Consider the following 24,733-nt stretch of genomic DNA (forward strand, 5'->3'; position numbering starts at 1 on the left):
TTAGGAGTGGTAATTGTTCATTTTGTCTGTCTGTCTGTCTCTGTCTCTGTCTCTGTGTCTGTCTGTCTGTCTCTGTCTCTGTCTCTGTGTCTGTCTGTCTGTCGCTGTCTGTCTGTCTGTCTGTCTGTCTGTCTGTCTGTCTCTGTCTGTCTGTCTGTCTGTCTGTCTCTGTCTGTCTGTCTGTCTCTGTCTGTCTGTCTGTCTCTGTCTGTCTCTGTCTGTCTCTGTCTGTCTCTGTCTGTGTCTGTCTGTCTCTGTCTCTGTCTCTGTGTCTGTCTGTCTCTGTCTCTGTCTCTGTGTCTGTCTGTCTGTCTGTGTCTGTCTGTGTCTGTCTGTGTCTGTCTGTGTCTGTCTGTGTCTGTCTCTGTCTGTCTGTCTCTGTCTGTCTGTCTCTGTCTGTCTGTCTCTGTCTGTCTGTCTCTGTCTGTCTGTCTCTGTCTGTCTGTCTCTGTCTGTCTGTCTGTCTCTGTCTGTCTGTCTGTCTGTCTGTCTGTCTGTCTGTCTGTCTGTCTGTCTGTCTGTCTGTCTGTCTGTCTGTCTGTCTGTCTGTCTGTCTCTGTCTGTCTGTCTGTCTGTCTGTCTGTCTGTCTGTCTCTGTCTGTCTCTGTCTGTCTGTCTGTCTAGTCCAGCAGTGAAGGCTCTGAAGGGCGTATGATGGTGGGACGGCCTGGGGCCGCTGGGGGTCTTCTGTTATAGAGGAGGACAGAGGAGGGGAGGGAAGCGGAGAGGGATGGAGAGAGAGGGAAGGTGGGATGGGGAAGGAGGGAGGGATGGATAGGGTGAAGGAGGAAGAGATGGAGGGAAGGTGGAGGGAGAGGGAGGGAGTGAGAGGAGTGCAGGAGGAAGGAAGGCAGGAGAGAGGGGGAGAGAGGGGGAGGGAGGAGAGAAGAGAAAAACATATGTATCATTCCCACAAGCCACGATACACCAAACCTCCCACAACTACCACCATCACTACCACCAAACCCCTCACCACCATCACTACCACCACAACCGCTACCAACACAACCATCACCAAACCCCCACCACCAACACCATCACTACCACTACTACTACCACCACAACCACAACCCCAACCATCACTACCACAACCACTACCACCATCACTACCACAACCAATAAAAACACTACCACTACCACCATCACTACCACAACCACTACCATCACTACCACAACCACCACCATCACTACCACCACCACTATACCCCCCCCCCCCCACCACAACTACTACCACCACCATCACAACCACCACAACCACTACTACCACCACAACCAACAACCCCCCCCCACCACAACTACTACCACCACAACCACCCCCATCACAACCACCACAACCACTACTACCACTACCACCACAACCACTACCATCACCACCCAACCATCACTACCACTACAACCACTACCATCACAACCACTACTACTACCGCCACCAAAACCACCACAACCACTAACACCACACCCACTACCACCACCACAACCACCAAACCCCCCACCACATCCACTAACACCCCCACTACTACCACTACCAGCACCACAACTACTACCACCACCCCTCTGAATGAATCATTACCAATAAAAGGGACCTATTGTGACCCAATAGACCGTGCTAGCAGTTCCAGCCTCCATTCCTCCAGAGGTAAGTGGGGTGTGCACACTCGCCTGCACAGGAGCAGAGCTCTTACCTGGGTATGCCGGGGGGCAGTGCTGGGGGTACCCTGGCTGGGCGAGATGGGATCAGGGGGACATTGGCGACAGGGTCCGCTGCACTGTAGGTGTTGACTGGTGGGGGTCCAGGTCGAGAGGGGATAAGGGGCGCCCCGAAAGCTGGGTTTTGGGGACTGGAGGGAGGAGGAGCGGCGGTGGGGCCTCTTGCTACCGGGGGGCGACTAGGAGGGGGGACAGCGGCCGGGGCTGGTCTGGCCTGAGGAGGGGGGCTGGGGGAGGGAGGAGGAGGGAGGGGAGAGGAGGAATGAGATAGAGATAGAGGGGGGGAGAGAGAGACAGAGGGGGGAGAGAGAGAGGGGGAGAGAAACAGAGAGGGGGGAGAGAAACAGAGAGGGGGGAGAGAGAGAGAGGCGGGAGACAGAGAGGGGGCAGAGAGAAAGACAGAGAGGGGGGAGAGATATAGAGAGATAGAGGGGGAAGAGAGAGGAAGAAAATGGGGAAATAAATATATTTATATTCACAGTTTCACATCCAAATGTACATTAACCCACACGTGAGAGCCTAGTGTGTGTTTGCACATGCGAACTACGTGTGTACGTGTGTGTGTACAGTACATGTGTGTGTGTACATGCGTATCTCTCTCTGTTACCTGGGTTCCTTGGTCCTCCAGGTGTCATCTACAGGTGGAGGTACAGGAGCTGACACTGTGGTTGTACTGATGTCTCCTATGATCAGCAGGGCTTCTTTCAGAGCATGGTACATCCTCAACATCTCATCTCTCCTCTGAGCCTGGTCAGCTGACTCCTCCATCAGACTGCCCTGGTCCCCACAGGAATACAGGTAGGCTAACAACTCAGAATGGATGAAGTCTTTAGCCTAGAGAAGGAGAGGGGGATGGGGGAGGGAGAGAGGAGGAGAGAATTAGTACATCAAACTCCACAGTTCCCCACAGGAATACAGGTAGAAGTCTTTATCCTACAGAAGGAGAGAGAGAGGGGGAGGGAGAGAGGAGGAGAGAATTAGTACATCAAACTCCACAGTTCCCCACAGGAATACAGGTAGAAGTCTTTATCCTAGAGAAGGAGAGAGAGAGGGGGAGGGGAGAGAGAGAGGGGGAGGGGGGAGGAGAGGGGGAACGAGGGTAGTGAGAGAGAGACAAGGGAGGAGAGAAGGGGGGGAGAGAGAACATAAGACATGAGGTCTCAGACTTGTTGACAAATGTGTGTGGTTCTGGTGTGTACGTGTGTGTTCACACTTCCACGTCGTCTCCATGCTGCCGTGCTATTTGTTGCTACTTGGCTACCTGCCAAACTTTTTTTCCGCTAATAACCGTTTAATCAAACTCTGTACTTAACAAGTTTACCAACGTCCACACTCAACTTTTCATTCAACTTTTTCACCCCGGGCTCTTTATCTGGGCATGGATCTGCAGGACCGCCACCAGCCGAAAAAGCTGAGTAACATTATGCCTTGTCACTGCAATCGCTGTACTCCTAATATACAGGAGAACTATCGCCTTATGGTGGGATAGCCGTGCTGCAAGCCCAGCTTCAGAAGCAATCGTTAGGCAAGGGTCATTTCAGTGTAGGAAAGGATGAAACAGCGTCTGTGCCACCAGTAAGTAGAGATAGTAGTATAATCCCATCGCACAGTCCCCGCAGCCGGACAATTTTCTCATGGCTTCTGGAAGGAAATGCTGTCGACATGCTCAACCGGTGACGCTCATTCAGTCGACAAATACTTTCAACCGGTTTTCCCCATTAAGCAACGAGTCAGAGCCCGAGCTTTCTCAGGTCTCTCCTCCACCCATCACGGGGTCTGAGCCACCGAAGGCTCCCACCATTAGCTCTGACAAATTGAAACCCCTACTCATTGGCGACTCCATTACGCGCAGTATTAGACTTAAAAAGAATCAACCAGCGATCATACACGGTTTACCAGGGGGCAGGGCTACCGACGTAAAGGCTAATCTGAAGATGGTGCTGGCTAAGGCTAAAACTGGTGAGTATAGGGATATTGTTATCCATGTCGGCACCAACGATGTTAGGATGAAACAGTCAGAGGTCACCAAGTGCAACATAGCTTTAATAACATGTAACTTAGCTAGAAAGATGTGTTGGCATCGAGTAATTAATTCAGTTAGTTCTAAATACAGCTGCTAGAATCTTGACTAGAACCAAAAATATGACCATATTACTCCAGTGCCTCCTGTTAAGGCTAGGGCTGATTTCAAGGTATTACTGCTACCTACAAACCTACAAAGCCTTACATAGACTTGTTCTGACCCATCTGGAAGGAATGCCAGCAGCATACCACCCTGCATACCACTGCTGGCTTGCTTCTGAAGCTAAGCAGGGTTGGTCCTGGTCAGTCCCTGGATGGGAGACCAGATGCTGCTGGAAGTGGTGTTGGAGGGCCAGTAGGAGGCACTCTTTCCTCTGGTCTAAAAAATATCCCAATGCCCCAGGGCAGTGATTGGGGACACTTCCCTGTGTAGGGTGCCGTCTTTCGGATGGGACGTTAAACGGGTGTCCTGACTCTCTGAGGTCATTAAAGATCCCATGGCACTTATCGTAAGAGTAGGGGTGTTAACCACGGTGTCCTGGCTAAATTCCCAATCTGGCCCTCAAACCATCATGGTCACCTAATAATCCCCAGTTTACAATTGGCTCATTCATCCCCCTCCTCTCCCCTGTAACTATTCCCCAGGTCGTTGCTGCAAATGAGAACGTGTTCTCAGTCAACTTACCTGGTAAAATAACGGTAAAATAAATAAATAAATAAATAAAAAATCTCTCTGATTAGGTCCTGCCATACATACAGTTGAAGTCGGAAGTTTGCATACACAAAAGTTGGAGTCATTAAAACCCGTTTTTCAACCACTCCACAAATTTCTTGTTAACAAACTATAGTTTTGGCAAGTCGGTTAGGACATCTACTTTGTGCATGCCACAAGTCATTTTTCCAACAATTGTTTACAGACAGATTATTTCATTTATAATTCACTGTATCACAATTCAGGTGGGTCAGAAGTTTACATACACTAAGTTGACTGTGCCTTTAAACAGCTTGGAAAATTCCAGAAAATTATGTCATGACTTTAGAAGCTTCTGATAGGCTAATTGACATCATTTGAGTCAATTGGAGGTGTACCTGTGGATGTATTTCAAGGCCTACCTTCAAACTCAGTGCCTCTTTGCTTGACATCATGGGAAAATCAAAAGAAGTCAGCCAAGACCTCAGAAAAAAAGACCTGTAGACCTCCACAAGTCTGGTTCATCATTGGGAGCAATTTCCAAATGCCTGAAGGTACTACGTTCATCTCTACAAACAATAGTACGTAAGTATAAACACCATGGAACCATGCAGCCGTCATACCGCTCAAGAAGGAGATGCGTTCTGTCTCCTAGAGATGAACGTACTTTGGTGCGAAATGCGCAAATCAATCCCAGAACAACAGCAAAGGACCTTGTGAAGATGCTGGAGGAAACAGGCACAAAAGTATCTATATCCACAGTAAAATGACATAACCTGAAAGGCCGCTCAGCAAGGAAGAAGCCACTGCTCCAAAACCGCCATAAAAAAGACAGACTACGGTTTGCACATGGGGACAAAGATCGTACTTTTTGGAGAAATGTCCTCTGGTCTGATGAAACAAAAATAGAACTGTTTGGCCATAATGACCATCATTATGTTTGGAGGAAAAAGGGGGAGATTTGCAAGCCGAAGAACACCATCTCAACCGTGAAGCACGGGGGGTGGCAGCAATATGTTGTGGGGGTGCTTTGCTGCAGGAGGGACTGGTTCACTTCACAAAATAGATGGCATCATGAGGAAGTAAAATTATGTGGATATATTGAAGCAACATCTTAAGACATCAGTCAGGAAGTTAAAGCTTGGTCGCAAATGGGTCTTCCAAATGGACAATGACCCCAAGCATACTTCCAAAGTTGTGCCAAAATGGCTTAAGGACAACAAAGTCAAGGTATTGGAGTGGCCATCACAAAGTCCTGACCTCAATCCTATAGAACATTTGTGGGCAGAACTGAAAAAGTGTGTGCGAGCAAGGAGGCCTACAAACCTGACTCAGTTACACCAGCTCTGTCTGGAGGAATGGGCCAAAATTCACCCGACTTATTGTGGGAAGCTTGTGGAAGGCTACCCGAAATGTTTGACACAAGTTAAACAATTTACAGGCAATGCTACCAAATACTAATTGAGTGTATGTAAACTTCTGACCCACTGGGAATGTGATGAAAGAAATAAAAGCTGAAATAAATCATTCTCTCTACTATTATTCTGACATTTCACATTCTTAAAATGAAGTGGTGATCCTAACTGACCTAAAACAGGGAAGTTTTACCAGAGTTAAATGTCAGGAATTGTGAAAAACTGAGTTTAAATGTATTTGGCTAAGGTGTATGTAAACTTCCGACTTCAACTGTACCTACATGTACGCTACGATCACTAGATGCAGGCCTCCTTACTGTCCCTAGAATTTGTAAGCAAAAAGCTGGAGGCAGGACTTTCTCTTATAGAGATACATTTTTATGGAATAGTCTGCCGATCCACGTGAGAGACGCAGACTCAGTCTCAACCTTTAAATCTTTCTCCTCAGTAGGTCCTATGATTGAGTGTAGTCTGGCCCAGGGGTGCGAAGGTGAACGACAAGGCGTGACGAACCATCCTTGTTGTCTCTGCCTGGCCGGCTCCGTTCACTCTACTGAGATTCTCTACCTGGCTTGCTAGTACTCTCCCACGCCGTCCCTACAAGGGGTGAATCACATCGTGTAAGGCTAAACTCAACTTGAGTGGGTTGAGTCACTGACGTGATCTTCCTGTCTGGTTTTGCGCCCCCTCGGGCTCGTGCGGTGGAGGAAATCTTTGTGGGCTATACACCACCTTGTCTCAGGGTAGTAAGTTGGTGGTCTGTTGATATCTCTTTGGTGGTGTCGGGTATGTGCCTTGGCAAAGTGGGTGGGGTTATATCCTGCTTGGTTGGCCCTGTCCGGGGGAATAGTCGGACGGGGCCACAGTGTCCCTCGACGACCCCCCCCAGTATCAGACTCCAGTATTTATGCTGCAATAGTTTATGTGCTAGGGTCAGTCTGTTATATGTGGTGTAATTCTCCTGTTATATCTGGTGTAATTATCCTGTTATATCTGGTGTAATTCTCCTGTTATATCTGGTGTAATTCTCCTGTTATATGTGGTGTAATTCTCCTGTTATATCTGGTGTAATTCTCCTGTTATATCTGGTGTAATTCTCCTGTTATATCTGGTGTAATTCTCCTGTTATATGTGGTGTAATTCTCCTGTTATATCTGGTGTAATTCTCCTGTTATATCTGGTATAATTCTCTTGTCTTTTCTGGTGTACTGTGTAATCTTAAGTATGCTCCCTCTAATTCTCCCATTTCTCTCTCACTATCTCAGGGTCTGACTGGATCTGAAGGTACACTTTATTCTCTCTCTCTCCCGGAGGACCTGAGACCACGTTTCTGTTGTTCTGCCTGGGGTTATGTGTGTGTGTGTGTGTCAGAGTCTCAGGCTAAAACGAAGAAACCTTGCTGTCTCCGTCTAGCCAGCTCCTTAGTCTCTCTACTAGGATTCTCTACCAAGGGGATGAGTCACTGGCTTGCTAGTACTCTCCCATGCCCTCCCTAGAAGGGGTGAATCACATCGTGGAAGGCTAAACTCAACATGAGTGCGTTGAGTCACTGACGTGATCTTCCTGTCTGGTTTTGCGCCCCTTCGGGCTCGTGCGGTGGAGGAGATCTTTGTGGGCTATACACCACCTTGTCACAGGGTAGTAAGTTGGTGGTGGTCGAGGCTGTGCCTTGGCAAAGTGGGTGGGGTTATATCCTGCCTGGTTGGCCCTGTCCGGGGGTATCGTCGGACGGGGCCACACTGTCCCCCGACGACCCCCCCAGAATGAGACTCCAGTATCTATGCTTCAATAGTTTCTGTGTCGGGGTGCTAGGGTCAGTCTGTTATATCTGGTATTATTCTCCTGTTATATCTGGTGTAATTCTCCTGTTATATCTGGTGTAATTCTCCTGTTATATCTGGTGTAATTCCCCTGTTATATCTGGTATAATTCTCCTGTTATATGTGGTGTAATTCTCCTGTTATATCTGGTGTAATTCTCCTGTTATATCTGGTGTAATTCTCCTGTTATTCTCCTGTTATATCTGGTATAATTCTCCTGTTATATCTGGTGTAATTCTCCTGTTATTCTCCTGTTATATCTGGTGTAATTCTCCTGTTATATCTGGTATAATTCTCCTGTTATATGTGGTGTAATTCTCCTGTTATATGTGGTATAATTCTCCTGTTATATCTGGTGTAATTCTCCTGTTATATGTGGTGTAATTCTCCTGTTATATCTGGTGTAATTCTGCTGTCTTTTCTGGTGTACTGTGTAATCTTAAGTATGCTCCCTCTAATTCTCCCATTTCTCTCTCACTATCTCAGGGTCTGACTGGATCTGAAGGTACACTTTATTCTCTCTCTCTCCCGGAGGACCTGAGACCACATTTCTGCTGCTGTTCTGTGTGTGAGTGTGAGTGTGAGAGAGAGAGAGAGAGAGAGAGAGTCCACTCACGCTGTTGATCATGAGGTGCATGATGGTCTTGGGCATTAGATCCCGGATGGACTTGTTGACGATGCCGATGTAGGAATCCACTAGATTCCTTATGGTCTCAACCTGCCTCTCCAGCTGGGGATCCATAGAGAAGGATTCTGCTGGTCCTGTGTCCTCACTGTCAACCTGGGAGATAGGGGGGTGTGAGGGAGGGAGGCAGAGGGGGTGTGAGGGAAAGGGAGGGAGGGGTGGAGGGAGGGAGGGAGGCAGAGGGGGTGTGAGGGAAAGGGAGGGAGGGGTGGAGGGAGGGAGGGACGAAGACGAAGGAGGGAGAGAGAGAGATGCATGAGACACATTGAAAAGGATTCTTCTGGTCCTGTGCTTCACTGTCAACCTGGGGAAGGGGGAGGAGGAGAGTGTACATGTGTGTGTACATGTGTGTGTACATGTATCCATCCGTGTGTGTGCGTCCGTGTGTGTTACCCAGTGTAAGGTCTGGAGTGTGACGTCACGATCTCTGCTGGTCAGGTCCTGTGTAGCAACCTAGCAGTGACAAACGTCCTGGTCTGCCCTAGAAAGCCTCTGTAAATTACGGTCGCCAGAATGGCCAAACCATTTATTTTTCAGACGAACGTTTTGATTATGATCAAGTTCGAACCTCACTGTGAATTATTTTAAAGTTCTCTATCAATGAAGATATCAAGATATGTAATTAAATTCTGATCCATTCTGACTACATTTGTCGTCACACAGGACCATGTGCTAAAATAGACCAATCACGGGCCGGCCGGCAGGCTACGAGGACCCTCTCAGGCAGCATGAAAACGACTACATCGACCATGATCCTTTGCTATTTTAGGCTCAGGGTTGGGGTTAGAGGTTACAGTTAGGTTTAGGATTAGGTATAGTTTTCGGGTTAGGGGTTAAATTTAAGTTTAGGTTTATGGTTAAGGTTAGGGTTAGATTTAGGGTTAGGGGTTTGAGAAAATAGGATTTTGAATGGGAATCAATTATTTGGTCCCCACAAGTATAGCAATATAAAAGTGTGTGTTTTACCTGGTCTTTCTCAGGGTTAGGGTTAGGGTTTTACCTGGTCTTTCTCAGGGTCAGGGTTAGGGTGTGTTTTACCTGGTCTTTCTCAGGGTCAGGGTTAGGGTTTTACCTGGTCTTTCTCAGGGTCAGGGTTAGGGTGTGTTTTACCTGGTCTTTCTCAGGGTCAGGGTTAGGGTGTGTTTTACCTGGTCTTTCTCAGGGTCAGGGTTAGGGTTTTACCTGGTCTTTCTCAGGGTCAGGGTTAGGGTGTGTTTTACCTGGTCTTTCTCAGGGTCAGGGTTAGGGTGTGTTTTACCTGGTCTTTCTCAGGGTTAGGGTGTGTTTTACCTGGTCTTTCTCAGGGTCAGGGTTAGGGTGTGTGTTTTACCTGGTCTTTCTCAGGGTAAACTCCAGCTCTGAGGAAAGAAGCCTTCCAGCTGTCTACATCCTCCTGTGTGTCACAGGCCAGCTCTATCTGACGTAGGTCCTTATACACGTTCCTGGAACACACACACACACACACTTAGTTATTGACAAAGTACACACACTCAGTATTTCTAAATGTTACATACACTGTTTACAGATACACACACACACACCTGGACTCGGTGTTGAAGATGGCGAATGTGTGTTTTGTGGACATGAAACTTTTCTCCACGTCTCTCAGCTTCAGGTTATCTAGAGGCAGCATGTACTTCTTCTCTTTCTCCTGGAAACACACACAGTTAGACACACACACACACACACACACACACACACACACACACACACACACACACACACACACACACACACACAGTTATAAACACACAACACACACAGTTAGACACACAACACACAGTTATAAACAGACAACACACAGTTAGACACACAACACACAGTTAGACACACAACACACAGTTAGACACACAACACACAGTTAGACACACAACACACAGTTAGACACACAACACACAGTTAGACACACAACACACAGTTAGACACACAACACACAGTTAGACACACAACACACAGTTAGACACACAACACACAGTTAGACACACAACACACACACAACACACAGTTATAAACACACAACACACACAGTTAGACACACAACACACACAGTTAGACACACAACACACACAGTTAGACACACAACACACACAGTTAGACACACAACACACAGTTATAAACACACAACACACACAGTTAGACACACAACACACAGTTATAAACACACAACACACACAGTTAGACACACAACACACGCAGTTAGACACACAACACACACAGTTATAAACACACAACACACACAGTTAGACACACAACACACAGTTATAAACACACAACACACACAGTTAGACACACAACACACACAGTTAGACACACAACACACACAGTTAGACACACAACACACACAGTTATAAACACACAACACACACAGTTAGACACACAACACACACAGTTATAAACACACAACACACACAGTTATAAACACACAACACACACAGTTAGACACACAACACACAGTTAGACACACAACACACAGTTATAAACACACAACACACACAGTTATAAACACACAACACACACAGTTAGACACACAACACACACAGTTATAAACACACAACACACACAGTTAGACACACAACACACAGTTAGACACACAACACACAGTTATAAACACACAACACACACAGTTATAAACACACAACACACACAGTTATAAACACACAACACACACAGTTAGACACACAACACACACAGTTAGACACACAACACACACAGTTAGACACACAACACACACAGTTATACTCACAACACACACACATAGTTATAAATACACACACATACATATGTACATTACATACACACACGCACACACAGACATAAAAAGAGGACATAATCTGTTTCAGTAGTTAACTAACTAGATATCTACTGAAACAGATGATGTCACCTAGACAGTTAGTTAACTAACTAGATATCTACTGAAACAGATGATGTCACCTAGACAGTTAGTTAACTAACTAGATATCTACTGAAACAGATGATGTCACCTAGACAGTTAACTAACTAGATAGCTACTGAAACAGATGATGTCACCTAGATAGTTAACTAACTAACTAGATATCTACTGAAACAGATGATGTCACCTAGACAGTTAACTAACTAGCTAGCTACTGAAACAGATGATGTCACCTAGACAGTTAACTAACTAGATAGCTACTGAAACAGATGATGTCACCTAGACAGTTAACTAACTAGATAGCTACTGAAACAGATGATGTCACCTAGACAGTTAACTAACTAGATATCTACTGAAACAGATGATGTCACCTAGATAGTTAACTAACTAACTAGATATCTACTGAAACAAATGATGTCACCTAGACAGTTAACTAACTAGCTAGCTACTGAAACAGATGATGTCACCTAGACAGTTAACTAACTAGCTAGCTACTGAAACAGATGATGTCACCTAGACAGCTAGTTAACTAACTAGATATCTACTGAAACAGATGATGTCACCTAGATAGTTAGCTAACTAACTAGCTAGCTACTGAAACAGATGATGTCACCTAGATAGTTAACTAACTAGATATCTACTGAAACAGATGATGTCACCTAGATAGTTAGCTAACTAACTAGATAGCTACTGAAACAGATGATGTCACCTAGATAGTTAGCTAACTAACTAGATAGCTACTGAAACAGATGATGTCACCTAGATATCTAGCTAACTAACTAGATAGCTACTGAAACTGATGATGTCACCTAACTAACTAGATATCTACTGAAACAGATGATGTCACCTAGATATCTAGCTAACTAACTAGATAGCTACTGAAACAGATGATGTCACCTAGATATCTAGCTAACTAACTAGATAGCTACTGAAACAGATGATGTCACCTAGACAGTTAACTAACTAGATATCTACTGAAACAGATGATGTCACCTAGATATCTAGTTAACTAACTAGATAGCTACTGAAACAGATGATGTCACCTAGATATCTAGCTAACTAACTAGATATCAACTGAAACAGATGATGTCACCTAGACAGTTAACTAACTAGCTAGCTACTGAAACAGATGATGTCACCTAGACAGTTAACTAACTAGCTAGCTACTGAAACAGATGATGTCACCTAGACAGTTAGCTAACTAACTAGATAGCTACTGAAACAGATGATGTCACCTAGACAGTTAGCTAACTAACTAGATAGCTACTGAAACAGATGATGTCTTCCATATAACCCCGCCACACACACACACACACACACACACACACACACACACACACACACACACTCTCCCCCTTACCTCCTCATCCTTGTACCAGGACAGTGACTCTGCAGTCAGGACGAACCAGTAGTCTTTGGACCCCCCCTTCATAATGCTTATGTTGATAGTGAGCCAGCCCCTCCGGATCACCTACACACAGCGGGACAGACCATTAGTTCAGGATTGGGGGGTGAGAGAGAGAGAGAAGTAAAGGAGAGAGGAGGTAGTGGTACCTGGTTTGGCATCACTCTCTTCTTGTTGTTAATAGCAGCCGTAACAGTGGTCCTCTGTTGCGCGCTACAGGGGAGACAGAGACCAGATAGAAAGACTATCACATACGGACTGCTTCCCAATAATATCTCCTTCTTCCTGAAGTGTGCTCCCGTTCACTACTCCCCACAAGTGTAAAAGCATTGGATTGGTGGAGTAGGCATGGGCTAGATAGGAGTTTCAGTATATCAGTCATTTCCTTTCAAATCAGTGAAGGGAAGTGAACAAGTACACACTGGGAGAAAGGAGAGATAGTTGGGACGCAGCGTGGACAACTGACATGAAGTGGACAAAGTATAACCTCTACAGGATCAGTGGGTCCCCCTGCGGGACGGTTAAGCTAACGTAGGCTAATGGGGTTAGCATGAGGTTGTAAGTAACAAGAACATTTCTCAGGACATATCTGATATTGGCAAAAAGCTTACATTTTTGTTCATCTAACTGCACAGTCCAATTTACAGTAGGTATTACAGTGAAAGAATACCATGCTATTGTTTGAGGAGAGTGCACAGTTATGAACTTGAAAATGTATTAATAAACCAATTAGGCACATTGGGCAGTCTTGATAAAACATTTTGAACAGAAATGCAATGGTTCATTGGCTCAGTCTAAAACTTTGCACATACACTGCTGACATCTAGTGGCCAAAATCTAAATTGCACCTGGGTTGGAATAATACATGATGGCCTTTCTCTTGCATTTCAAAGATGATGGTAGAAAAAAAGGACAAAATAACGTTTTTTTTTCTTTGTATTATCTTTTACCAGATCTTTTATCCTTGTTCAGGTCCTGAGCTACAGCCAGTTAGATTTGGGTATGTCATTTTAGGCGAAAATTGAAAAAAAGAGGCTAATCCTTAAGAGGTAGGTCGGTGCTAGGGGAGACATAGGTGAAAGTTGAAAGGTCGGAGCTAGGGGTTACATAGTCAGGTGAAGGTTGATTGGTCGTTGCTAGGGGTTACAGTCAGGTGAACGTTGAAAGGTCGTTGCTAGGGGTTACTAGAGGTCAACTCACTTTGCGAAGCCAATGAAGTCCTCATGGTTTGTGTTGATGTAAGACAGCTCAATGTCAATCAACAGCAGCACCTGAGACAGACAGACAAGACAAATCAAATCAAATGGTATTAGTCACGTGCGCCGAATACAACAGGTGTAGACCTTACAGTGAAATGCTTACTTACGAGCCCCTAACTAATAATGCAGTTTCAAAAAATATGGATAAGAATAAGAGATAAAAGTAACAAGTAATTAAAGAGGAGCAGTAAAAAATAACAATATATACAGGGGGGTGCCGGTATAGAGTCACTGTGCGGGGGCACCGGTTAGTGGAGGTAGTATGTACATGTAGGTAGAGTTATTAAAGTGACTAATGCATAGATGACAACAGAGAGTGGCAATGGTGTGGAGAGGGGAGGGGGGCAATGTGAATAGTCTGGGTAGCCATTTGACTAGATGTCAGCCTCTCTTTCTCTCCCACTCGCCCCTCTCTCTCTCTCTTTCTCCATCTATCGCTCTATCTCACCTGGTCTCTGGTTTTGATGTCTCTCTCCATCTATCTCTCTATCTCACCTGGTCCCTGGTTTTGATGTCTCTCTCTCTCACCTGGTCTCTGGTTTTGATGTCTCTCTCTCACCTGGTCTCTGGTTTTGATGTCTCTCTCTCTCTTTCTCCATCTATCTCTCTCTCACCTGGTCTCTGGTTTTGATGTCTCTCTCTCTCTCTTTCTCCATCTATCTCTCTCTCTCACCTGGTCTCTGGTTTTGATGTCTCTCTCTCACCTGGTCTCTGGTTTTGATGTCTCTCTCTCACCTGGTCTCTGGTTTTGATGTCTCTCTCTCACCTGGTCTCTGGTTTTGATGTCTCTCTCTCTCTTTCTCCATCTGTCTCTCTCTCTCACCTGGTCTCTGGTTTTGATGTCTCTCTCTCTCTATCTCACCTGGTCTCTGGTTTTGATCTCTCTATCTCACCTGGTCTTTGGTTTTGATGTCTCTCTCTCACCTGGTCTTTGGTTTTGATGTCTCTCTCTCTGACATAGGTTGTGACAATTCTCTCCGTCTCTTCTCTCAGTCTGGGGTAGGAGCCAAGCTGTGGACCAACATACAATACTGCAGGTACTGACGGCACACCACACACACACACACACACACACACACACACACACACACACACACACACAATCACACACACACAAAAACACACACACACACACACAATCACACACACACAATCACACACACACAATCACACACACACAATCACACACACACACACACACACCTCTCTCTCACTCAGACACACACCATCCATCCAGCCAAACAAACACACCCCTAGTGATTGACATGTGTAGGGGACAGACAGTTAACATAGAGCGGTCATGCAGATAGGGCATTGATCCTGCTTGGTAGTATATCTGGTATAAACTAACATCAACCAGTTTGAATCTAGGAAAACCAGTTTAAACTAACACAAACTGGTTTGAGGGTAGTTTTATCTGATTTAGGAGATTTTTATCTGGTTTTAGCCAGCATGCTCACAATACTGTCATCAATATCCCACAGGTATCCCAGCATGCTCACAATACTGTCATCAATATCCCACAGGTATCCCAGCATGCTCACAATACTGTCATCAATATCCCACAGGTATCCCAGCATGCTCACAATACTGTCATCAATATCCCACAGGTATCCCAGCATGCTCACAATACTGTCATCAATACCCCACAGGTATCCCAGCATGCTCACAATACTGTCATCAATATCCCACAGGTATCCCAGCATGCTCAAAATACTGTCATCAATATCCCACAGGTATCCCAGCATGCTCACAATACTGTCATCAATATCCCACAGGTATCCCAAGCTGAGCACTAACACCATTGGATTGATTTAGTGAAGTAGAGTCCAACTCTGTCTGCTGGTTTTATTATCTTCTCTCAACTTGCGTCCAGTTAAGACCTGGACAACCAGGTCAGGGCAGTTCCTAACTAATCAGTCTGAATGGATCAATCTGAGAGGAGTGAAAGCCTGCAGACATGGAATGAGTTTGACACCTGTGATTTAGCATGTTAGCACAAGGTGAGTTAGGGAACAGAGGGGAGAGTCAGAGAGAGGATTTAAAGACACAGGAGGAATGTTCTGATTGGTCAAAAGTAGGGGTTGAGTGACTGGACATGGTTGGTAAGCATAGGAAAGGGTGTGTCACACAGAATGTCTTCCCCCTGAGCCACATAGGGGGAACGATAAAGACAAAGGTTTCGGGGGTGACGTTTTAAGCTGCGATAAGGGGAGGTGAGTGTTTTGATTGGGTAATCGAGGGAGGGGTGGGGTGAAGGGAAGTTGAAGCAACAATCACTGTGAGGAAGGGGGCGGGTGTGGAATCAGAGGGAGGGGCTGTTGGATTTAGTGGCAGAGGTTGTGTTCCAGGCCAACTACATAGAGCCCCACAGTGGAGGTGTCATAATACCCATAAAACCTAGTGGTCAAACAGGGAAAGGCTTCCAATTGTCTTTCCACCATTCATTTTTCCCATAGGACATTTTAAAAACACTTAAAATAAGGGCTGTGTTTTGTGTAGACTTACCCTGGCGTGACATTCTGATAACCATGTAAATCTCTCTGGGACAAGGTGACTTATCAATATATTCGGCTCTATTTACTCTCAGATTAAATAGCCAGATTCGATCTGGATTACGTCTGCAATGTAGTCAGCCTGGAACACGGCCAATGCTGATGGGGAGGTGTTGGGGTAGTGGCTACAGACAGCAATAATTCTACCCAGGGGGGTAAGGAGAAATTAAATCAATTAGGGAGAGTGGGGGGGTGGGGGGTGGAGGGAGGGAAGAGGGGTGAGACTAGCAGGAGAAGTGGTAGAAACACAATTCTCTTCATTCATCAATTTATTGGGTATGTTCCAATAATGTCTCCTTCTTCCTAAAGTGTACACCCGTTCACTGCTTCCCTCAAATCTAAAAGCATTAGATTGGTGGAGGCATGGGGCTAGAGAGGGAGTTTCCACAGTCATTTCAGTCATTTCCTTGAAAGAAAGTGAACGAGTGCACTCTTTGGGAGTAAGGAGAGACAATCTGGACGCAGGCGCTGTCCCTCTTCCCTCCTTCTGGCTTTCCTTCCCTCCACTGTCCCTCTTCTCTCTTCCCTCATTCTGTCTTTCCTTCCCTCCGCTGTCCCTCTTCTCTCTTCCCTCATTCTGGCTTTCCTTCCCTCCACTGTCCCTCTTCTCTCTTCCCTCATTCTGTCTTTCCTTCCCTCCGCTGTCCCTCTTCTCTCTTCCCTCCTTCTGTCTTTCCTTCCCTCCACTGTCCCTCTTCTCTCTTCCCTCATTCTGTCTTTCCTTCCCTCCGCTGTCCCTCTTCCCTCTTCCCTCCTTCTGTCTTTCCTTCCCTCCACTGTCCCTCTTCCCTCATTCTGGCTTTCCTTCCCTCCACTGTCCCTCTTCCCTCCTTCTGGCTTTCCTTCCCTCCACTGTCCCTCTTCCCTCCTTCTGTCTTTCCTTCCCTCCGCTGTCCCTCTTCTCTCTTCCCTCCTTCTGTCTTTCCTTCCCTCCGCTGTCCCTCTTCTCTCTTCCCTCCTTCTGGCTTTCCTTCCCTCCGCTGTCCCTCTTCTCTCTTCCCTCATTCTGTCTTTCCTTCCCTCCGCTGTCCCTCTTCTCTCTTCCCTCCTTCTGTCTTTCCTTCCCTCCGCTGTCCCTCTTCTCTCTTCCCTCCTTCTGTCTTTCCTTCCCTCCGCTGTCCCTCTTCTCTCTTCCCTCCTTCTGTCTTTCCTTCCCTCCGCTGTCCCTCTTCTCTCTTCCCTCCTTCTGTCTTTCCTTCCCTCCGCTGTCCCTCTTCTCTCTTCCCTCCTTCTGTCTTTCCTTCCCTCCACTGTCCCTCTTCCCTCCTTCTGGCTTTCCTTCCCTCCGCTGTCCCTCTTCTCTCTTCCCTCCTTCTGTCTTTCCTTCCCTCCGCTGTCCCTCTTCTCTCTTCCCTCCTTCTGTCTTTCCTTCCCTCCGCTGTCCCTCTTCTCTCTTCCCTCCTTCTGTCTTTCCTTCCCTCCGCTGTCCCTCTTCTCTCTTCCCTCCTTCTGTCTTTCCTTCCCTCCGCTGTCCCTCTTCTCTCTTCCCTCCTTCTGTCTTTCCTTCCCTCCACTGTCCCTCTTCCCTCCTTCTGTCTTTCCTTCCCTCCGCTGTCCCTCTTCTCTCTTCCCTCCTTCTGTCTTTCCTTCCCTCCGCTGTCCCTCTTCTCTCTTCCCTCCTTCTGTCTTTCCTTCCCTCCGCTGTCCCTCTTCTCTCTTCCCTCATTCTGTCTTTCCTTCCCTCCGCTGTCCCTCTTCTCTCTTCCCTCCTTCTGTCTTTCCTTCCCTCCGCTGTCCCTCTTCTCTCTTCCCTCCTTCTGTCTGTCCTTCCCTCTACTGTGATTCTTCTCTTTACCTTTTCGGTACACTTCTTGACGAGGGAGGTGAGCTCGGACAGGACGAGGTCGACGCATTTCAGACAGGGCTCTTTCAGCTTAATGATCTGCTTTTTCACTATGGCCTCAAAGGCTAGGTCAGGGGTGAACAGGCCTGTTCTGGAGCATCATTGGAGATGTAGTTTATCACGGTAGGGCAGGAGAAGGAGGAGCCAGGGAGTGGGAGGAGTCATTGACGTGGGGAGGTGTCCGTGAGTGGGAAGGGTCATGGTGGGGAGGAGTCAGGGAAGTCCGGAAGTGATAGAAACAGATTAAGAGGGAGAGAGATAGGGGAGCAGTGAAAGAGGGAAATAACATAAAAGAGAGACATGGAGGGAGAAGAACACAGATAGAGAAAGAGAGACATGGAGGGAGAAGAACACAGAGAGAGAAAGAGAGAGAGAGAGATAAAAGGCATTTTGTTTAGTCAGTTAGTTCATACTGGCATCTGTTACTAAACTTAGACATCCACTAAGTCACAAGGTGTGTTTGTGTGTGTGTGTGTGTGTGTGTGTGTGTATGTGTGTGTGCGTGTGTGAGTGTGTGTGTGTGTGTGTGTGTGTCCGCACGCGTGTGTCAATCTGCAGTTTGTCTTCAGGGGAAACCAGAGACATGAGGAGAAACATAAACACTCTCACACATCTAACACCACAACACCCTGAAAACACTAGAAGCTCCACATCGCCCCCCTGTGGCCAGGAGTAACATAGCATGTCAGGCATTACAGGCTCCATGCTCCCTGGTGTGAAGTCCCCTAGGTACAGATCTAGGATCAGCTTCCCTTCCCCCAATTCTAACCTAACCTAATCGTTAACCATTAGTGGGGAAAATGCTAAACTGATCCCAGATCAGCTTTTAGGGTCAACATCACCCTGTACAGTACCATGCAGTGCACTACCCTGGGGCCTAGGTTCGCATGGTAGCATGAAAGGCTAGCTCCATAGCGCCCCCATGTGGACTGAACTAGCATGACAGGGCATTACATGCTCCATGCAGTGCACTACCCTGTGTCATAGGTTAGCATGGTAGCATTAAAGGCTAGCTCCATAGCGCCCCCATGTGGCCTGGAGTAACATGACAGGGCATTACAGGCTCCATGCAGCGAGGTACCCTGTGTCCTAGGTTAGCATGGTAGCATTAAAGGCTAGCTCCACGGCGCCCCCATGTGGCCTGGAGTAACATGACAGGGCATTACAGGCTCCATGCAGCGAGGTACCCCGTGGCCTAGGTTAGCATGGTAGCATTAAAGGCTAGCTCCACGGCGCCCCCATGTGGCCTGGAGTAACATGACAGGGCTTTACAGGCTCCATGCAGCGAGGTACCTTATTGGTGCACTGGCGCACGGTGTTGATGAGTTCCTGGATCACCAGGTCCATACATTTCAGACAGGGCTCTTTCAGTTTAATGATCTGCTTTTTCACTATGGCCTCAAAGGCTAGGTCAGGGGTGAACAGGCCTGTTCTGGAGGGGCACACAGACACACACACACAGACATGTAGGTAGAGGCAGATGGACAGACACACAGACATGTAGGTAGAGGCAGACGGACAGACACACAGACATGTAGGTAGAGGCAGATGGACAGACACACAGACATGTAGGTAGAGGCAGACGGACAGACACACAGACATGTAGGTAGAGGCAGATGGACAGACATGTAGGTAGAGGCAGATGGACAGACAAACAGACATGTAGGTGGAGACGGACAGACAGACATGTTGGTGTAGATAGACAGACAGACATATGGGTAGAAACAGACAGACAGACATAGACATGTTGGTGGAGACAGACAGGGAGATAGATAGACAGACAGACAGACATGTGGGTAGAAACAGACAGACAAAGGTTTCCGTTAGCCGGTAATAGCCAGCTTTTGGCCAATACATTTTTTTTGAAAAGCCGATAAATAAAATTGTCGCAGGCCAATTGTTTGGGAGAAGAATAATGGTTTTGTTAGCCTCTTCATCGATGGAAATACCAGTCGATCAAAATGTTCATAATTTAGTGGAATTAAATTGTCTCGTATACAGTATATTGGTTACGTATGTTATTTATCACACGCGTACAGCACAAAGATACAGAGTCGGTGAGCCTCTACCAGACAGCACGAGAGCTGCTACTACGGCGTCTCAAACAGCAGATACACAACGAGGCTTCATCAGCGCGCCACACACCACTACTCACAGAACTACTAGCAGTATGAAAACATCTACTTAAATGTTTGAATCCTGAACGTTTTACTAGGTATAATGAGGCATGTCTTACCTTGCTTCAAAGTAGCCTAAAACAGAGCATATCCATGGAGGCAATTATTTTATATTGAACTTTATTTCATTGTCCAGTAGCCAAAGACACAACCCTGGTCATATTAACAACCCTGGTCATATTAACAACCCTGGTTATATTAACAACCCTGGTCATATTAACATCCCTGGTTATATTAACAACCCTGGTTATATTAACAACCCTGGTCATATTAACAACCCTGGTCATATTAACAACCCTGGTCATATTAACATCCCTGGTCATATTAACATCCCTGGTCATATTAACATCCCTGGTCATATTAACAACCCTGGTTATATTAACAACCCTGGTCATATTAACAACCCTGGTCATATTAACAACCCTGGTCATATTAACAACCCTGGTTATATTAACATCCCTGGTCATATTAACAACCCTGGTCATATTAACATCCCTGGTCATATTAACAACCCTGGTTATATTAACAACCCTGGTCATAATAACATCCCTGGTTATATTAACATCCCTGGTCATATTAACATCCCTGGTCATATTAACATCCCTGGTCATATAACAACCCTGGTCATATTAACATCCCTGGTCATATTAACATCCCTGGTCATATTAACATCCCTGGTCATATTAACATCCCTGGTCATATTAACATCCCTGGTCATATTAACAACCCTGGTTATATTAACAACCCTGGTTATATTAACAACCCTGGTCATATTAACAACCATGGTCATAATAACAACCCTGGTCATATTAACAACCCTGGTTATATTAACATCCCTGGTCATATTAACATCCCTGGTCATATTAACAACCCTGGTTATATTAACATCCCCTGGTCATAATAACAACCCTGGTCATATTAACAACCCTGGTTATATTAACATCCCTGGTCATATTAACAACCCTGGTTATATTAACATCCCCTGGTCATAATAACAACCCTGGTCATATTAACAACCCTGGTTATATTAACATCCCTGGTCATATTAACATCCCTGGTCATATTAACAACCCTGGTCATATTAACAACCCTGGTCATATTAACATCCCTGGTCATATTAACATCCCTGGTTATATTAACAACCCTGGTCATATTAACAACCCTGGTCATATTAACATCCCTGGTCATATTAACATCCCTGGTTATATTAACAACCCTGGTCATAATAACATCCCTGGTCATATTAACATCCCTGGTCATATTAACAACCCTGGTTATATTAACATCCCTGGTCATATTAACATCCCTGGTTATATTAACAACCCTGGTCATATTAACAACCCTGGTTATATTAACAACTCTGGTTATATTAACAACCCTGGTCATATTAACAACGGTCATATTAACAACCCTGGTTATATTAACATCCCTGGTCATATTAACATCCCTGGTCATATTAACAACCCTGGTTATATTAACAACCCTGGTCATATTAACATCCCTGGTTATATTAACAACCCTGGTCATATTAACAACCCTGGTTATATTAACAACCCTGGTTATATTAACAACCCTGGTCATATTAACATCCCTGGTCATATTAACATCCCTGGTCATATTAACAACCCTGGTCATATTAACATCCCTGGTTATATTAACAACCCTGGTCATATTAACAACCCTGGTTATATTAACAACCCTGGTCATATTAACAACCCTGCTCATATGAAGGACCCTGGTCATATGAAGGACCCTGGTTATATTAACAACCCTGGTTATATTAACAACCCTGGTCATATTAACAACCCTGGTCATATTAACAACCCTGGTCATATGAACAACCCTGGTCATATTAACAACCCTGGTCATATTAACATCCCTGGTCATATTAACATCCCTGGTCATATTAACAACCCTGGTTATATTAACATCCCTGGTTATATTAACAACCCTGGTCATATTAACAACCCTGGTTATATTAACAACCCTGGTTATATTAACAACCCTGGTTATATTAACAACCCTGGTCATAATAACAACCCTGGTCATATTAACAACCCTGGTTATATTAACAACCCTGGTTATATTAACAACCCTTGTTATATTAACATCCCTGGTTATATTAACAACCCTGGTCATATTAACAACCCTGGTCATATTAACAACCCTGGTCATATTAACAACCCTGGTCATATTAACAACCCTGGTTATATTAACAACCCTGGTCATATTAACAACCCTGGTCATATTAACATCCCTGGTTATATTAACAACCCTGGTCATATTAACAACCCTGGTTATATTAACAACCCTGGTCATATTAACAACCCTGCTCATATGAAGGACCCTGGTCATATGAAGGACCCTGGTTATATTAACAACCCTGGTTATATTAACAACCCTGGTCATATTAACAACCCTGGTCATATTAACAACCCTGGTCATATGAACAACCCTGGTCATATTAACAACCCTGGTCATATTAACATCCCTGGTCATATTAACATCCCTGGTCATATTAACAACCCTGGTTATATTAACATCCCTGGTTATATTAACAACCCTGGTCATATTAACAACCCTGGTTATATTAACAACCCTGGTTATATTAACAACCCTGGTTATATTAACAACCCTGGTCATAATAACAACCCTGGTCATATTAACAACCCTGGTTATATTAACAACCCTGGTTATATTAACAACCCTTGTTATATTAACATCCCTGGTCATATAAACAACCCATGCTCATAATAACAACCCATGCTAGTTGGTGTATATTACATCTCCCCTCTTTCTACATTTCTAACAGATATTTTCATCTTCGTTCACATGAAACCGCTCACATGTGAGGTTCGTTTTTGACACCGGTGTGTATTAATGGAACAGACGATTGTGTGTATCCTGCTGCTACATCGCACACCGCTGAGCTTCTAATGTTAAGAAATAATAGTTTAAAATCAGACAGTCAGACAGACAGGTAGAGAGACAGATAAACAGAGAGGGAGACAGACAGGTAGATAGCTGTCTGTCTGTACTTGCCTCACTCCGTGGATGTTCTTGATGGCATAACTGATCTCTCTCCTCAACTCCTTCTCATCAAACTCCATCTGAACACCACACACAGAAGGGAAATCAGTGTGTGTGTGTGTTTTACTAGGTACCAGATGTCCTCACATAGATAGTAAAACAAGGAACATTCTGAGAAGTGGGGACATTTCGCCGGTCCTCACAAGGAAAAATATTATTTTAAGCTTAGGGTTACGGTTAGGGATTTGGATTGGGAATACATTTTATGGTCCCTGCAATGATAGTAAAACACTGTGTGTGTGTGTGTGTGTGTGTGTGTGTGTGTGTGTGTGTGTGTGTTTACCTTGACCAGTTCGAAGGGGAATCTCTCGTGGAAGATCCTGTTGATTCTAGCTCCTCCAGAGAGCTCCACAGTGTCCACCTGATCACCTGACCCCTCAATACGCTTCTCAAAGTCTACACCAAACTGCTGAACCATCCTACACACACACACACACACACACACACACACACACACACACACACACACACACACACACACACACACACATACACACAGTCATATTACAAAAGTACTGACAGTCAGATACAGTATATATACGTATACATATGTGTGTGTGTTTATATACTGACTGCAGTAGGGCTTTGGTCTTGCGTGTCGGGTCGTCTGGTTTGAAGTTCTTGTATTCCTCCACCTCTTTCTCCAGAGATAGAAGCTGGCTCTGGAGCTTACTACGTAACCCTGGCAACGTGTCCCGGATGTGGTTGGTCAGTTGCTAGGAGCGGGGAGGAGGGGTAAGAGTTGAAATGGGTATGTGGTGACAAAAAGATGGATGATGTAACGATCGTCTGTGGTGGAAGAAGGATCGGACCAAGGTGCAGCGTGCTAAGTGTTCATGTCTTTTTAATACACAAAACTGAACACTGGAACAAAAACAATAAACGATGTGAACAAACGAAACAGTACCGTGTGGCGACAAACACCGACACGGAAGACAAACACCCACAACCCAACAGTGAAACCCAGGCTACCTAAGTATGATTCTCAATCAGGGACAACGATTGACAGCTGCCTCTGATTGAGAACCATACCAGGCCGAACTCAAAACCCCAACATAGAAAAACACACATAGACAGCCCACCCCAACTCACGCCCTGACCATACTAAATAAAGACAAAACAAAGGAAAATAAAGGTCAGAATGTGACAGATGAGAGATGGAGAGATTGTAAAT

The 24,733-nt window shown here is 45.4% G+C and overlaps 1 protein-coding gene across 2 annotated transcripts in view; it reads right to left on the minus strand.

The window, feature by feature from the left end:
• Nucleotides 1-409: 409 nt before the first annotated feature.
• LOC129846182 (dynamin-2-like) overlaps nucleotides 410-24,733 on the minus strand; it is a 99,604-nt gene continuing 75,280 nt past the window's right edge. The window contains exons 8-21 of one of the 2 annotated variants that reach the window (XM_055914146.1): nucleotides 24,133-24,275; nucleotides 23,843-23,978; nucleotides 23,512-23,579; nucleotides 18,245-18,383; nucleotides 14,819-14,905; nucleotides 13,836-13,906; nucleotides 12,785-12,848; nucleotides 12,591-12,701; nucleotides 9,882-9,991; nucleotides 9,671-9,782; nucleotides 8,272-8,436; nucleotides 2,315-2,541; nucleotides 1,683-1,934; nucleotides 410-687 (exon numbers count right to left, since the gene is read on the minus strand). In XM_055914146.1, coding sequence (XP_055770121.1) covers nucleotides 621-687; nucleotides 1,683-1,934; nucleotides 2,315-2,541; nucleotides 8,272-8,436; nucleotides 9,671-9,782; nucleotides 9,882-9,991; nucleotides 12,591-12,701; nucleotides 12,785-12,848; nucleotides 13,836-13,906; nucleotides 14,819-14,905; nucleotides 18,245-18,383; nucleotides 23,512-23,579; nucleotides 23,843-23,978; nucleotides 24,133-24,275 — 1,752 coding nt within the window. In that variant the 3' untranslated portion in view covers nucleotides 410-620. Of the gene's footprint in view, nucleotides 688-1,682; nucleotides 1,935-2,314; nucleotides 2,542-8,271; nucleotides 8,437-9,670; nucleotides 9,783-9,881; nucleotides 9,992-12,590; nucleotides 12,702-12,784; nucleotides 12,849-13,835; nucleotides 13,907-14,818; nucleotides 14,906-18,244; nucleotides 18,384-19,585; nucleotides 19,725-23,511; nucleotides 23,580-23,842; nucleotides 23,979-24,132; nucleotides 24,276-24,733 lie in introns of both variants that reach the window. The other variant, XM_055914145.1, reaches the window with a different exon arrangement.

This window comes from Salvelinus fontinalis, unplaced genomic scaffold, assembly GCF_029448725.1.
Source record: "Salvelinus fontinalis isolate EN_2023a unplaced genomic scaffold, ASM2944872v1 scaffold_0471, whole genome shotgun sequence".
Taxonomy (NCBI): domain Eukaryota; kingdom Metazoa; phylum Chordata; class Actinopteri; order Salmoniformes; family Salmonidae; genus Salvelinus; species Salvelinus fontinalis.